At 37.5% G+C, this 17058-nt stretch overlaps 1 protein-coding gene across 5 annotated transcripts in view; it reads left to right on the top strand.

Annotated features, from left to right (window-relative positions):
• Window positions 1-15356, top strand: part of LOC117300816 (epoxide hydrolase 1-like) — a 50762-nt gene extending 35406 nt beyond the window's left edge. For all 5 annotated transcript variants that reach the window (XM_033784652.1, XM_033784653.1, XM_033784649.1 and 2 more), the window contains 8 exons: window positions 2029-2328; window positions 2794-2905; window positions 3646-3817; window positions 4859-4973; window positions 6792-6921; window positions 11963-12159; window positions 12531-12756; window positions 13576-15356. In XM_033784652.1, the coding sequence (XP_033640543.1) occupies window positions 2112-2328; window positions 2794-2905; window positions 3646-3817; window positions 4859-4973; window positions 6792-6921; window positions 11963-12159; window positions 12531-12756; window positions 13576-13804 (1398 nt within the window). In that variant the 5' untranslated portion in view covers window positions 2029-2111 and the 3' untranslated portion in view covers window positions 13805-15356. The remainder of the gene's footprint in view (window positions 1-2028; window positions 2329-2793; window positions 2906-3645; window positions 3818-4858; window positions 4974-6791; window positions 6922-11962; window positions 12160-12530; window positions 12757-13575) is intronic.
• Window positions 15357-17058: the final 1702 nt, after the last annotated feature.

Raw genomic sequence — 17058 nt, 5'->3', positions numbered from 1 at the left:
CATGTTCTATGCCAAGTTTAGAAGTTCAATTCAGTTTCAATCTTGAGTTATGCTGAGGAGCAGAGTTTCAAGACTTCACAAGATTGTATCTTTCGTAAGTTGCTAAAGTCAAACTTAGTATTACTGAGCTTGCTTAAAACCATTAGACACTTTCGGTCAACAGTGTTGCCCAAAGGCCCAAACTTCGTGTATCACAACTTAAATATGAAGTAACAAACCTGTGAAAATTTAGGCTCAATGGGTCATCGGAGTCGGGATAACGGAAAATAATGGAAAAACCCACGCTTGTTTCCGCACGTTTCGCGGCCTCATGACATGTGTGTAAAATAAATCCGTAATTCTCGATATCGAGAAATGATAATTGTTGTAATGTTTTCTCTAAAAATAAAGCGTTTCATGGAGTAATAGTTCATGAGAAGTTTTTCACCATTACCATCTGTAAACCCTGTTGTAAATCTGTGAACTTTTTTCTTTTTTCTTTTCCGAACGTGTCCAATGGCTTTTAAAAAATCTCCTTCCCTCGAAACATTTGATAAGCTGTTAAATGAAGATGAAAGTTGGGTTGCAGTCTTCGAAACTACCGATATACCAGTGAATGGTAGCAATAATTAAAGCCAATTACACAGGAGTCTACCGAAGCCAGGTTAAAAAGCAGGCAGTTGGTTACATCATGCATTGATTAAGGTGTTTGCGATTGTCAAACATGTGGAGATTTCCGATAACACTAACGGAAACCTAGGGCCAAGTCAAAGTTTGTTCTTAATCTTGTTCATGGTTGCATGAGTGACATTTAAGTTTATATCGAGCAATGTAGTATCCCTGTTTAAAAAGAAAATATATAAAAAATCTGCTTTGAAGAGATTGAGAGTCAACCAGAGAGCCTGGTCAGGCCTTTATACAGATTTCTCCCCTTGATATGGTATGTACAGGTAGCCTGACCACTTACTTGGTGCGAATAGTCTCGAATGATAAATTTTGAGTTTCGATTTGAGTTTGTGGTACCATGAGGTGCTCACTAACTTCAAGATTTGAGCCGGTTTACTTTCTGGCAGAGCAAATCTCAGTCTTTTATACACAATTCCCAGCGGAAAACGTTCATCAAATTTATTTAAATTTAACATCCAAACTGTGGAATTTATTTTTTTAAAGAGAGTATAATGTGAGATTTATTATGTTAAAAGATATAAATACAAAGAATCGCACTTTAATTGATTGATTATACTCTTTGTAATTCGCCGCGTACTGAAGTAAACAACTGTGTTAGGTTTATAATATCATATCATCTATACTGTGTATTAAATTTGTGCATGTAACATTATGTTGATTATTAAATTATGGAAAAAGTAATTATGATAGACAGGGTGAAATTGGAGACAAACTCGAATGGAAGGCCCACTCTGCTTTTACATATGAAAGTTAATTATTGAGGATACCGGTAAAGTTTACTTTAAAGATCCCTTAAAATAATTTGAAGAAGTCCGCTCAGTGTCGTTCTCCGGATAGTTTATTTAAACCCAAGTATTCAGCTTTAGAAAACAAAAAGAGAAATTGTTGTTTTGTCGTGTGTGTTTTTTTTTTTTTTTTGGTACAGTGTTGTCAATAAACTAAAGGCAGTACGATTGGATAATTGGAACATACGCCACAGATTAGCGGGCGTTGCGCACATCTTTCTGGATGCGTCTAAGGCCCGTTTTTGTGATATGGGACTTGTTTACTTTTATGATTAATCATGTTGGTTAAAACAAAAGGTCTACTATTTTGCTAGGAAGCAGCTATGGGAACGAGGTTGTGTGTTACCACTTCCACTTCCGTGCATTTTTGGTGTTTGTCATCTCGTCATACGATCTCTCGGTTAACGATCCCTTCTATGCTAACGTATAACCATTTGGCGTGACTATATGCATTATGGTGATATTGTCATTTCCTGTTTGTAATGCAACGTGTTTCATGGTTTAAAAGAAACCAATGTCAGTGCACTATAGAGTCATTCCTTATAATAATGATTGAAATCTGTTTTTTGATTTGCAGAAGTTGAAGTCGATTTACCAGTTTGTATCTAAGGACACGTTTTCAAGACAGACTCGTCCATTACCGACTAGACGCTGATTAACATGGCTTTAATGCTAGTAGCAGTCGGGGTGTTGTCTGCCGGGGTTCTGATTGTGTATTTGAGTGGTGCTTTTAGACGCTCTTCTGGTCCCCCCCGTAACATAGTGCCAGTGTTAGATGGGTGGTGGGGACGAGGCAAAAAACCAGAGGAGGAGGAACATGCGGCAATTAGGGAATTCAAGCTGGAGATATCTGCTGAAGAATTGGAAGATCTTAATGGTGAGAATCCTTCCTATAGTTCAATGTACTTGTTTGTATTGTTGAATCACAGAGGCGTGTTGTTAACAAGATTGGAGAGTTAAGACATATGTAACTCCAGTGTTCATACTTTTTTTAGTCAAGCATAGTTTTAAGCCAGTGACAATTTGGGCTTCATCTTTGCTTAGGTATAATAAAGTGAAAAACCAAGCTCGGAAACCAGCATGTTAACACCATGTCCTTGTTGTGACAACCAATATCAGTTGCCTTGCGTTTTTCACATTTTAGTTTCATTCAAAATATGACTTCATTTCAGAGGGAATTATGTCACAGAAGAATGGTTCGAGTATAAGTTCATAGTCTGTTTGAATTTAACAGATGTTAATAGACGTTTTTACAGTATTAAGGTTCGATATTTCTGTCGAATTTTATCGGCTTTCTGGAAAAAAAATGGAAGAGCAAACAAATATCTTGTTTTCTTGTTAGATCGTTTGAGAAAGGCCCGATGGTTTGAGAGTGTTGAAGAAACCAAGTTTCATTTTGGTATCAAACCAGAATACATGAAGTCAATACAGGAATACTGGCTCAACGAATACGAGTAAGTACGATTTGAAACTTTTCACGATGGAAGTAAAATTCGATTGCCTCTAGCTACCGGGCAATAGTTGGTAAGACACTGCTCTGGAATTGCAAAGGTCGTGGGTTCGAATCCCACCCGAGTAACATGGGATATTTATTTAAGGGAGTCGGGAAAGTACAACACACATCGGTGTATTTGAAAAAAACCAAAAATTAAATATTTTTTATCCCCGATGCAAATTTTACGTCTCTTATAATATGGAAGTATAATTATTTAGGCGGGGTTTGCTTTCGGTTCTGAAAAGAACCGATGGTTGAAAACTCAACGTTTCGATTCATACGCTCCGATTGTCTTCAGAATGTTAGGGCTAAGTCTAAAAGTGAAAAATAAGCAAAGATGTTATATGGAAATAAAGTCAGATTATGTGTTTTTTTCTTCTAATTTGTCGATTCGATTTCTTGTAAAATTTTTTGTTCTGTTTTGGGGTTGTTCACTTCTTTAAAGACTAGCATGAACAACAACGAACATTTGGTGAGGTTCAATAGAAATGTTTTCTACCAATAAAGATATTGAGTTCCTATGACATTTAACAAGTTTTAATCGTTTAAAGGGGAGATATTTTGAATGCCCTCCTATGGTTCTTTTAAGAAAGTTTCGCAAAAAAAAACTGTTACGTCAGTGAAGTTAGGTCATAATATTTATTTTCAGACGATAATGACCCTATGCATAACGCTATAATTATTTGTTTTCGTTTTAAGTTGGCGTAAACAAGAGAAACGTCTGAACAAGTATCCACAGTTTAAGACAAATATTGAAGGAATTGATATCCACTTTGTACGAGCCACACCCAGTAAGCTGAAACCTGGACAGAGAGCAAAACCAATAATGATGGTGCATGGATGGCCAGGATCGTTTTACGAGTTCTTTAAGGTAAAGGGCTTTATAATGAAACGTGTTCAGTCTCCAATTTAACATGCTAGATTTTTAGTATTTTTAAAAGCTTTTCTTGGTATGGACAAATAGGAAGAAGTTATTAATAAATAGCAAACTTGCGGGTACAACCATATTTAAATCTTTTTAGTGTGAGTGTTGGCTTTGAAAAGAGCCGGTGTGTGTTTTTTCATGAAGACGAGCAGAGTATACTGTTCGAAAACGGCATTTTTAGAGTTAACACTCACACAAAATCAAGAGATTTACACATGGTTGTACACGCAATTTCACTTGCTTATGGTTTCATCCTGTGCTAGTATTTCATGTTCTCATGTGAATGTGGAGACAATCACTGCGCTTTAATTCCAGTAATGTTAGCGGTTGAGTAATTTGTGCTTACTCACCAGCCACATTCAATTCAGTCACTAAGACATACAGGGCAGGTCACTGTCTCTACCCCACTTGAGAGTGGGTATCAGGAGTTTGTCATTTGTTAGTAGGAATCAGAACGAACGAAGTATAGATTGTTAATCATACATAAAGAATTCTAAAATCGCCAATTATTTATCACCAAGACCTGGTTCATACTTCTTGTGAAGCAAATGTTCTTGCGTCACAATTTGAAGGGGACCACGTGCCGATTAATTCGCTTCGAAAGTGTGAACAATAATACATTATTTATTTTAAATAACAAATTCTCAATATCGGGATCCTTTACGTAATGGGACATGACAGTGTGAGGATCACCAGTGACATTGTGATCACTCCTTAACAAATTAACAAATCAATACACACACCGAAAATATTGCTTTCTTGCATGCATAGTGCATACCCAAAGTTGACATTGCACTGTGATTTTTAAAGAGTCATTGATAAATATATTAAAAAATAAAAATTATAATAAATAAAATCTAATTGCTACGGTTAGGTCATAAGGTTGCTCATTCTATCATTTAGTTACACCCCCATGTGACCAGTCTTTGAGAAACTAGAGTGCCTAAACTCACTAAGTGAGTTTTTTATTTATATTTGACAACTCAGATTATTCCAATGTTAATCGACCCGACTAATCATGGAGGGACTGATGCGGACGTATTTGAAGTAATCTGCCCATCTCTTCCCGGGTACGGCTTCTCTGAGGCTGCGCATAAACAAGGTTGGCAGATAAAGTCAAAGGTTTTTAATTCCAAACAGAAATAAGTCCTTCAAACAAACAGCCAGTATATCACTAATTGAATTGCACATCGCGGGTACTTTCTCTACTAAGATTGATTAGAACCCACACGCGCAACACGGGAAGACGTTCAAATTCGAATCAAAAAAGGGTATCCTCTACAAACTAAATTCATGATTTTTTTAGTAACTGGGAGTACGCGCGCGCACAAGCATTGACGTTAATGCGGAACTCCACTCTTCCGTAAGCGTTAATTCTTCGCTTACGGTAAGCAGAGCCATGCAATATAGGTCATGTGATCAATATTAGTGCTCTGTAGTCACTGTTGACCTTAGCGTTGCTGATTCATATCCGGACAGGCACCAGTTGTTGTAGTGTTGACAACCTATACTTCAAAACCAGGATCAAAAACAGCTTTCTGTTGGTCAATTTACTAAGCCTTGTTCGAAAAGCCCTACTCGCTCGCAATGTAAGTAAGCCTTCTACTGCGAATCAACTGCTTGTCATCAGCTCTCTCTTTGCTTAAAGGATTTGGGTATTTTTTGTAACACAAAACACAATGTCCACAAGGTTACATTAAACTTACACCGTTTGAAGATAATAATAGTAGAAAGCGTACCTTAAAATATTAGTTGCTGCTGAGGTGCTCTAGTTTTTTGAGAAATGAGTAAAACAGTGTCATGAAACTACGTTTTGACATGTTAAAATAAGCCGTCTCATGATCACTGAGACGAAAATTGTTTTTCATGACATTGTTTTACTCATTTCTCAAACATTCTAGCACCTCAGCAAGTAATATTTCAGGGCTGTGTTGCCTTGGATCGGACGAGTTGGTCTATAAAAAGCGTTTGAAACCGTTTGTTATGAAATGTATATGGTTAGAAAGATGTTTTAAAAGTAGAATATAATGATCCAGACAAGTATCTCTCAAAATTGCACGGTTTTCTTTTTACGTCGCGAACTATCACGGTCGGCCATTTATGGGAGTCAAAATTTTGACTCCGATAAATGGCCGACCGTGTGATTGGACGAGGTGACAAAAAACAAACACGCAATTTCGAGGCATATTTGTGTAGATCATCGTATTCTTCCTTTACATCATATTTCTAACCATATGCATTTTATAATAAACGGTCACAAAAACGCTTTTCAAAGAGCAACTCGACCGATCCAAAGCAACGTGTTCCTTTAACAAAAATCTGTGGACATTATGGGTTTTTTTCTTACAAAAAGTACAAAGCTCCATAGCTGTTTGTTATGTTCTCTTATTATTTCTTGGGCATTGATCTGTATAAATAACTTATTACTGGTACGTTTTGCATTATCGGTTTGTTTTGTTTTGTTTTGTTTCTTTGTATTTGCTTATTGTTGTCGTACTATTTCAGGGGATGCTACCAACATGCCTCGGCTTGTTTGAACAGCCTCCTTACTCAAAGCTTAGAGTTTTAAGAACAATTGCAATATTATTATCATTGGCCATGCTTCCACTTTGCTTGTATTGTACTTTCATATTGTCCAATGATTCTGTCTTATCTTATTATGAGTACGGAAATAGATATTAGATTAAATTGAATTCAATTCAATTATAGAAGGGTGTATGATAATACGCATTGACGTTCTGTAAATGCTATATATATATTATTGATTCATATAATTATTTAGAACATAACATACTTTCATATTATTTTGTATTTTATTGTTATTTTAATACAGCATCCAACAGCGCAAGCGCCAATTAAAGGGTTGAATAAAGATTTGTATCTTGTTTAAAATGTAAACACGTATATTATAATGGTCTAGGTCTGAACGTGAGGGAGATTGGCCGTATTTTCCACAAGTTGATGCTTCGATTGGGGTTTGAAAGTTACTACCTTCAAGGAGGTGATTGGGGGTCTATGGTGATTGATCAGACGGCTGGAATGTTCCCAAAGTAAGACACTTATTTTTCTCATTCACTCATTCACTTAATCACTCAATCACTCACTCACTCATTCACTCACTCAATCAGTCGACCCAAGTTGTCACATTGCCGCATGTTTGAGTAGTCGGGCTTGATGTCTGCCAGGCCACATAACTCTATCCTGCCGTTCAACCGATTAGCCCCTCAACTACTCCTGCGCGTCCTCAATCAGGGTATTGAGTATGGACTTGCTGGGTCTTCCAGGACCCCGCCTGCTTTGGGATGATGGGCATCCACACGATGACAATTATTGTTTTCAAGACAGCAAGTTTACTCTCATGTGAATTCAAATATGTCCATAAAACTGATTTAATGAAACTGGAAGGAAATGGATATTGGTACCACATCCTCGGTTGAATGGAAAGATTTGAGTTCACACATAGTTCACTTTGATTATTTGCTGTTTAAAACACACAAGAGTCAGGAAGGTAAAGTGCATTCTGCTCTACCAGCCAGGCTCCTAGTGGATGATACCCATGCCTACATCCATCTGGACTGTCAAGGGGGTAACCCTGTTTCAGCCCCAGGAGTAGGTAGCAACGTTCCTCTGGTGTCAGTTGATTTAGTTGACAGCCCAAAATCAGTTACGTGTAGCCCTCACATTACAGTGGCCTTTTGGCCGTGTGACGTGGAAGCGATATCTCATGAACAAGGTCACGTTATGACCTCTTTCCTATCGTGTCACTTCCCGCTGCAGTAGAAAACCTGAACAGATTGAAACCAAAAAAGAATTTTGGACTCAGATTTCACTCTGTGATCTTGGTCTTTTTGATAAGCTTACCTAGTGACTCAATCAAGCTTAGGCCGTTATACGGTATTGGTCAAAGTACAACAAACACCATTGTTATAACATGATACTTTTTGTGAAATATTTTCGAAGAATATTTCATATTGGACAAAAAGTGTAAATGAAATTTTAAAGAAAACACAACAGCTTGTAAATTTAAGGCCAACTTGCAGATATGACATGACAATGTGCTGGCTTACTAAATAGGAATTGTGAAAATGTTTTATTATTTTATCCTGGCCAACACAACGGATTAAAGGCAGTGGACACTATTGGTAATTACTCAAAATAATTATTAGCATAAAACCTTTCTTGGTGACGAGTAATGTGGAGAGGTTGATGGTATAAAACATTGTGAGAAACTGCTCCCTCTGAAGTGCCATAGTTTCCGAGAGAGAAGTAATTTTCCACGAATTTGATTTCCAAAACAAACACGCAATTTCGAGGCATATTTGTGTAGATCATCGTATTCTTCCTTTACATCATATTTCTAACCATATGCATTTTATAATAAACGGTCACAAAAACGCTTTTCAAAGAGCAACTCGACCGATCCAAAGCAACGTGTTCCTTTAACAAAAATCTGTGGACATTATGGGTTTTTTTCTTACAAAAAGTACAAAGCTCCATAGCTGTTTGTTATGTTCTCTTATTATTTCTTGGGCATTGATCTGTATAAATAACTTATTACTGGTACGTTTTGCATTATCGGTTTGTTTTGTTTTGTTTTGTTTCTTTGTATTTGCTTATTGTTGTCGTACTATTTCAGGGGATGCTACCAACATGCCTCGGCTTGTTTGAACAGCCTCCTTACTCAAAGCTTAGAGTTTTAAGAACAATTGCAATATTATTATCATTGGCCATGCTTCCACTTTGCTTGTATTGTACTTTCATATTGTCCAATGATTCTGTCTTATCTTATTATGAGTACGGAAATAGATATTAGATTAAATTGAATTCAATTCAATTATAGAAGGGTGTATGATAATACGCATTGACGTTCTGCAAATGCTATATATATATTATTGATTCATATAATTATTTAGAACATAACATACTTTCATATTATTTTGTATTTTATTGTTATTTTAATACAGCATCCAACAGCGCAAGCGCCAATTAAAGGGTTGAATAAAGATTTGTATCTTGTTTAAAATGTAAACACGTATATTATAATGGTCTAGGTCTGAACGTGAGGGAGATTGGCCGTATTTTCCACAAGTTGATGCTTCGATTGGGGTTTGAAAGTTACTACCTTCAAGGAGGTGATTGGGGGTCTATGGTGATTGATCAGACGGCTGGAATGTTCCCAAAGTAAGACACTTATTTTTCTCATTCACTCATTCACTTAATCACTCAATCACTCACTCACTCATTCACTCACTCAATCAGTCGACCCAAGTTGTCACATTGCCGCATGTTTGAGTAGTCGGGCTTGATGTCTGCCAGGCCACATAACTCTATCCTGCCGTTCAACCGATTAGCCCCTCAACTACTCCTGCGCGTCCTCAATCAGGGTATTGAGTATGGACTTGCTGGGTCTTCCAGGACCCCGCCTGCTTTGGGATGATGGGCATCCACACGATGACAATTATTGTTTTCAAGACAGCAAGTTTACTCTCATGTGAATTCAAATATGTCCATAAAACTGATTTAATGAAACTGGAAGGAAATGGATATTGGTACCACATCCTCGGTTGAATGGAAAGATTTGAGTTCACACATAGTTCACTTTGATTATTTGCTGTTTAAAACACACAAGAGTCAGGAAGGTAAAGTGCATTCTGCTCTACCAGCCAGGCTCCTAGTGGATGATACCCATGCCTACATCCATCTGGACTGTCAAGGGGGTAACCCTGTTTCAGCCCCAGGAGTAGGTAGCAACGTTCCTCTGGTGTCAGTTGATTTAGTTGACAGCCCAAAATCAGTTACGTGTAGCCCTCACATTACAGTGGCCTTTTGGCCGTGTGACGTGGAAGCGATATCTCATGAACAAGGTCACGTTATGACCTCTTTCCTATCGTGTCACTTCCCGCTGCAGTAGAAAACCTGAACAGATTGAAACCAAAAAAGAATTTTGGACTCAGATTTCACTCTGTGATCTTGGTCTTTTTGATAAGCTTACCTAGTGACTCAATCAAGCTTAGGCCGTTATACGGTATTGGTCAAAGTACAACAAACACCATTGTTATAACATGATACTTTTTGTGAAATATTTTCGAAGAATATTTCATATTGGACAAAAAGTGTAAATGAAATTTTAAAGAAAACACAACAGCTTGTAAATTTAAGGCCAACTTGCAGATATGACATGACAATGTGCTGGCTTACTAAATAGGAGTTGTGAAAATGTTTTATTATTTTATCCTGGCCAACACAACGGATTAAAGGCAGTGGACACTATTGGTAATTACTCAAAATAATTATTAGCATAAAACCTTTCTTGGTGACGAGTAATGTGGAGAGGTTGATGGTATAAAACATTGTGAGAAACTGCTCCCTCTGAAGTGCCATAGTTTCCGAGAGAGAAGTAATTTTCCACGAATTTGATTTCCAAATGTGTAGGCTAGTCTTTGACAATTACCAATAGTGTCCACTGCCTTTAAGCCTTACCAGACGTTCACATGTTTGTTATGTCATATATTACAGTATGGTTGATCACTCAAAATATGAACACTGTCTTTGGATATTATGTTAGTATAAAGCTCAACCACTCGATTAGGCATTTACAGGTAAGTTTTATACAGAACTGCAATCCTGTATAACGTCATTTAACGTCATATCAGAGGAAAACTTAGTGCAATCTTGGGCCTTTTTTATCAAGCCGTTAGAGCGAGGCGCCTGTACGACTAATGTACTGGTTTGAGTCTCAAACCGCGCATTATGGATAGGGAAGTTGAACATTATTTTGTTTTAAAGGCAATGGACACTATTGGTAATTGTCAAAGACTAGTCTTCACAGTTGGTGTATCTCAACACATGCATAACATAACAAACCTGTGAAAATTTGAGCTCAGTCGGTCGTCGAAGTTGTGAGACAATGAAAGAAAAAACACCTTTGTCACCCGAAGTATAATGTTTTCATTTTGTGTAGGCGCCTTGATCGGTTTTCTGGAAAAGTGCGCATTATAAATCCATGTTATTATTATTATTATTATTAAGTTGGGTGCTTTCAAATGCTTGATTTCTATACATTTCTTTAAAGGCTGTGGACACTATTGGTAATTACTCAATAATTATTATCATAAAACCATTCTTGCTTACGAGTAAATGGGGAGAGGTTGATAGTAAACAAATATTGACTGCTTCGAGTGCTATGGTTAAAACTATGACTCCCGAGGTGATCCCCGGAGCGTTCTTTTGTCCCGAGGCTACGTTACTTCAGAGGGAGCTGTTTCTCACAATGTTTTATACTGTAAACCTCTCCCCATTTACTCGTACGCAAGAAAGGTTTTATGATAATAATTATTGAGTAATAACCAATAGTGTCCACAGCCTTTAAAGAAATGTATAGAAAGCCTTTACTAATTGAGGTTGATCATGCGGACTCAATTCAATCTAGTTAACGTAAGTTTACTTCATGTTTTTGACATAGGCGTACTATAACTGGTAACGTAGCGAGCACCATTACAACACGAAAACGTGTAAAAAAAAACAGCTATTCTAAAGAGAAACAATATTTCTGAGTATGTTTCCCATCGACAGACAAAACTTTCACATGGTAAGGACAGAGGATACTTAAAACACAGAGAGGCCAAAAAACTTACAACAATTATCGGAAAACGGCAATCAAATATGAATGTGTCAATAAAAGGGCCTTTTGGAATGTATGTTCAATATACAAGTTTGTTATGCAAAAGGTAGTAATAGTAGTTGGCAGACGTCTGTCGCGGACGACGTATTGGTTCCGATTTATAAAAAAAGATTGACTTGAATAAATGTAAGACGTCTTGAAATCAGGACGATGGACCAATACGTCAGGTCAAACCTCGGCAAATGTGCAATAATAAAAGACACATGTAAACAGTGAAATAATGTTTGAAATGAAACAACGTTTTAGGCAGGTGGAACAAAATATACAATATGATTTAATATTGCATTTTAAGCAGGTGGTCCAGCTAGGTAAACAACATTTTATTAAAACTGATCAATTCCGTTCTTATTTTGCTGTCAATTTAAGGTAACATTTCGGTTTTTTTTTTTTTTTTTTTTTTTCTTTATTAGACACGTGCGTGGAATGCACAGTAATTTTACTTCACAACTCGCTCCATTGAGTCAGGTGGTACTCGGCAAGCTGGTCCCGTCTCTTGTCCTAGATGACGAATCGTATGGTAAATTTCTTCCAAGTTGGAGTCGTATTGTTTTCGGGTTGAAGGAGTTTGGGTATCTACATTTGAATGCAACTAAACCAGACACTATCGGTAAGTCTATTCCTGAACCTATTACTTCCATCGGACATTAATATTTTACAGTTTGAATTGTAGACTTTTGGAAGGTACTTTTTCACAGTTCTCGCCAGTTGTGTGCTTGCTCAGGCCTACGTTGGCAATACTGAGCATGTGTGCGCACGCACATAGCTGCACAAAACGGACCTTTATCTGCCACCAGCGTCTCAAAAGTCTCCCATGAATATTTGATCTGACGTCATTGCTATTTATATTGTTAGATAATACGGATGTTCTGTTGGGGTTGGGGTTGGTTTTGTTCACGTGGGCAAGCCGCAAATTAGTGCGTGTGTGTGTGCTACAAACGCCTGTACAGATGACATTTCATGTTTACATTTGACTTTCAGGACACGCCCTCACCGACTCCCCAGTTGGGCTCGCTGCTTACATCATTGAGAAGTTTTCTGTTTGGACCAATTACGGTTGGATTGACTTGGACGACGGCGGACTGGATGGCTATTGGTCCAAAGATGATCTGCTAAATAACGTCATGATCTATTGGGTGTCAGGATGCATTACGTCATCATTGCGTCTGTACAAAGAGACCATTCCAAAATCGTCTGAGCTTAAAAAGTAAGTTAAGTACTTTGTTCTGATTTGCCATTGCTGAGGTCAACCATTGGAAAGCTAATAGACCTTAATCACGTGTGGGTGACGCGCTGCACACTACTCTCAGCCAATAGACCTTAATCACGTGTGGGTGACACGCTGCACACTACTCTCAGCCAATAGACCTTCATCACGTGTGGGTGACGCGCTGCATACTACTCTCAGCCAATTGACCTTAATCACGTGTGGGTAACGCGCTGCACACTACTCTCAGCCAATCGACCTTTATCATGGTGCAGCCATCTTGAATTTCTCCCATTGAAATCAACATTTCCAAACTGAGGCTGGAAAAACAAAATAGTCTGGTTCTTATTTGCAAAAAGATTATTAGCATTCATTACTGTAAATTGATACGAGGAACGTGACCAATATGGAGACAGCATGATAAAAGTCTAGAATATGTCTCCATTGACCTCAGTAAAGGCGTTTCTGAGCTTGTAACGTAATTTTCAATGGGTGTCGTAGAAACATCTACACTTTCTAAGTAACATTGATGAGCCTATTTGCCACACCTATTTAAAGTGTCTTCGAACAAAGTGTCGCAGTTCGACCTGTTTGCTACGCTTGTCGAAGTGCAAATCAAGATCAAATGAATTTACGCATAGTTAAAATTACCGTAATAAATCGAAGTAATCTTCTTTTAGGCCTACACAGAGAAAATTCCAATATAATTTTGTTCAAATGTGCTGAACAATAAATGTTGATAAAAATACAAGAAAATAGACAATATGCAATATGATGGTAGAACAATCCACTTTGATATGTTTCTTTATTTCTTTGCAGGTTCATAAACACCGTTCCAACTGGTTTGGCTGATCTTCCAAATGATCTTAACCGAAGCCAACGTAACTGGGCAGCCCGTCACTTCAGCAACATTATCACCTATCGAACCTACCCAACCGGCGGCCATTTTGCAGCATTAGAAGTCCCTGAGTTACTTGCAGAAGACGTCAGAAATTTTGTGCAAAAGGTAGAAGAACTTTACCCAGAAGTAATGTCGTCGGAGTCATAATTAAATGTGATTCATAATATCATGATTCTATGATAGAAAGGTTTGAAGCAAAATTAATGATCGTTTAGAGTGTATCCAATGGGGTTGGAAAAGGTTAACCGAGACAGTACTCAATATTTGTCAACAGATTTTGATTGTTTTCAATGTTAATACAAATTTTTCAAATTCGTCATGCATTAGTTTCAGAGAGACATGACATTGATCATTATCTGACTGCGCGTTTTGGAACCAGTTTTTAAAATAAGATTGTTATAACTATGAACGTGAAACATGGCGTACCAAACGGAAAGGCTCGTGGGGTCAAGGTCGTAAGGGAAAGGCTGGTGGGGTCACCGACTAAGGGAAAGGCTCGTGAAGTTAGCTCGCGGGCCAAGGGAAATGCCCGTGGAGTCGAGCTCGTACCCAAGGGAAAGGCTGGCGGGGTCGAGCTTGTACCGAAGGGAAGTGCCCGTGGAGTCGAGCTCGTACCCAATCAAGTTTGTTTTCTGTGTTTTACTTCAGAAGGAGCCCTCAAACGATACTGGTACAGATACTGCTTTTCAGAACCGTTGGGTACGATCAATTAATATGATAAACTTGCAGTGACGTATTAAGCTTTATATGTGTTTGATTGGTCCGAGTTGACGTTTGACAGCTGCACATGCCGTCACCTGCATATGATTATAGGTGAAAGGTGAAGATGAACGGGGATTGGCCGATTATTTCTGTTATACTGACTGGAGCGGATTGGCGGCCATTTTGAAACACCCAAAAGATGCACATAGCGGGTAATCAAACTACGATGTATTTTTTACTTTAAAGAGTGCATTTTCTCACATAAACATGTTGTTTTTCCCAGTGCTTATTTATATGCACACACTGTTGGTATATGATATTAAAAACAAATAAACAATCGCGAAAAATAGACAGCATGTCTTTCCACAAACATGGTATAATCTATTATTGCAGTTTTTCCCGCACAAGCAGATATTTTGCTAAATAATTTCGTCTATAAAAAATAGGATTGTATGCAGATATTTGCAGTTTTGGGTGTTTCAAAATGGCGTCCTTTGCGACTTCATTGAACGCACTCGACCCGCTATGAGATCAGTGGGATTGACTTACGCTATAGAGGCCACTCTCTGGCGTTATTTACGAGCCTCGAAGTGTGACGTCAGATGTTCGGTCTACCACCTCAACCCACACCATCCCCCAAGCAAAATCTTTTTACATCCCATACCTCTTGCCAGTGTTAGGTGCACCATCACGGGTTTCAATGGTTCCTTGAAATCTATCCAAGATGGAAAATTGTTGCTCTTGGAAAAGTACTTTGTAATGGAAAAAAATGACACATGATCACGTAATGAAGTATAAACATCGTCCCTATGATTACACAAACTTATTTAATTTGATTTGTATGGTATACTTATACAATCATATATTATTATAATTACATTTTAAATGAAACATTTTCTGAGTGTGCATTCTTCGTCCATTTTAAAGTGTTCACGTTGATTTAGGTAGACTTGTTATTATATTTGTAATAATAGAAGAAGTTTGTTCAAAGATCGCCGTATGTGGAACAGAATCTCCTACCACAACGTCCAGGCCTCCATATGCTTGCAGTTTTCAATTAAAGTTATGCAGACTGTTTTAAAATACTAAAGTTTAGCTGTGCACTTATTTATTTTAAGGCAGTGGACACTATAGGTAATTACTTAAAATAATTATTTTTATCTTTCTTGGTCACGAGCAATGGGGAAAGGTTGATGGTATAAAACATTGTGAGAAACGGCTCCCTCTGAAGTGCCATAGTTTTCGAGAAAGAAGTAATTTTCCACGAATTTGATTTCGATACCTCAGATTTAGAACTTGAAGTCTCGAAATCAACCATCTAACAACTTCGTGTGGCAAGGGTGTTTTTTTCTTTCATTATTATCTCACAAGTTCGATGACTGATTGAGCTCAAATACTCACAGGTTTATTATTTTATGCATATGTTGAGATACACCAACTGTAAAGGCTAGTCTTTGACAATTACCAATAGTGTCCACTGCCTTTGAAACAAGCCCACTGTTATACGATCATGTACAAACATGTTTTTCATATAAATGTAAACTAATTATATAACAATACATGTAATCAGTACTCCATTATTGTTCTCTGCTATATACAATGTCGGTAAATAAATAATTATATAACTATGGTACATTATAACTGCATCTTTAACTGTAATAACCATGTACACGTATATCTTGATTCATTTAACATTTTGCCTGTGGAAGGAGCAAAACTAATGAAAATATTAACAATAAGATGTCAAGAAGATTACTTTTTTATGAAACTTGTGAAAATATCACCGAAATGTTGAACTGATTCACTGCAGCGGGCTGCATGCATAAGAGTTCATTCTTTCATTCATTCAAAATGGTTTGTCGAAAATACTTCTTGACAAATATTTAAAATGGGAAAATGGTTCGATAAGATCTCGCATCGCAGCAAAAGGCTGAATTGCAATTGATTCACAGTAAAAAACACAATAATAATAATGAAACGTCTGCATTAGAATTTGTACAACTAATATCTGCTAAGGAAAAACTATCATGAGAATGCTTTCGGACGCAGATGAAGCTTTTATTCCTGACAGTTGAATAAAAAATAATCATGACGAAATTAGCAACACTCACAATCACTTATAACAGTTCTCTAGTGTAGACATGTGTTAAAAACATCTCGTCCATCCAGGCAGTCTCACAGGCAGCGCAGTCCTGCACCATGCGCATGTGCTGTATGCAGTATGTTTTCCCAATGGTGTTGGTTTGGGTGAGAGTCCAATCAAACTATTCAACGTTGGTGGCGTCCCCCCTCCCATCCTCCGGCCGTTTTGAACAAACTGACAATAAAATCAAGTTTAATGTAACCAAACAATCCATTGTTATTAGTGGCTTCTTACAGGCACCGGATACTGTTGGTAATTACTCAAAATAATTGCTAATAACATAAAAACTAACTTGGTAACGAGTAAATGGAGAGTGGATAGTATTAGACCATTGTGAGAAACGGCTCCCTCTGAAGTAACGTAGTTTTCGAGAAAAAAAGTAATTCTCCACGATTTTGATTTCAATACTTTGAGCATCTGAGCACACAACTTCGTGTGACAACGGTGTTTTTTCTTTCATTTATTATCGCGCAACTTCGACGACCAAATGAGCTCAAATTTTCACAAATTGTTGTTTTATGCATATGTTGAGATACACCAAATGAGAAGACTGGTC

This window comes from Asterias rubens, chromosome 16 (assembly GCF_902459465.1).
Source record: "Asterias rubens chromosome 16, eAstRub1.3, whole genome shotgun sequence".
NCBI lineage: Eukaryota > Metazoa > Echinodermata > Asteroidea > Forcipulatida > Asteriidae > Asterias > Asterias rubens.
Note: the sequence above shows the minus strand (reverse complement) of the source record. Positions and strands in the feature narration are given on the sequence as shown.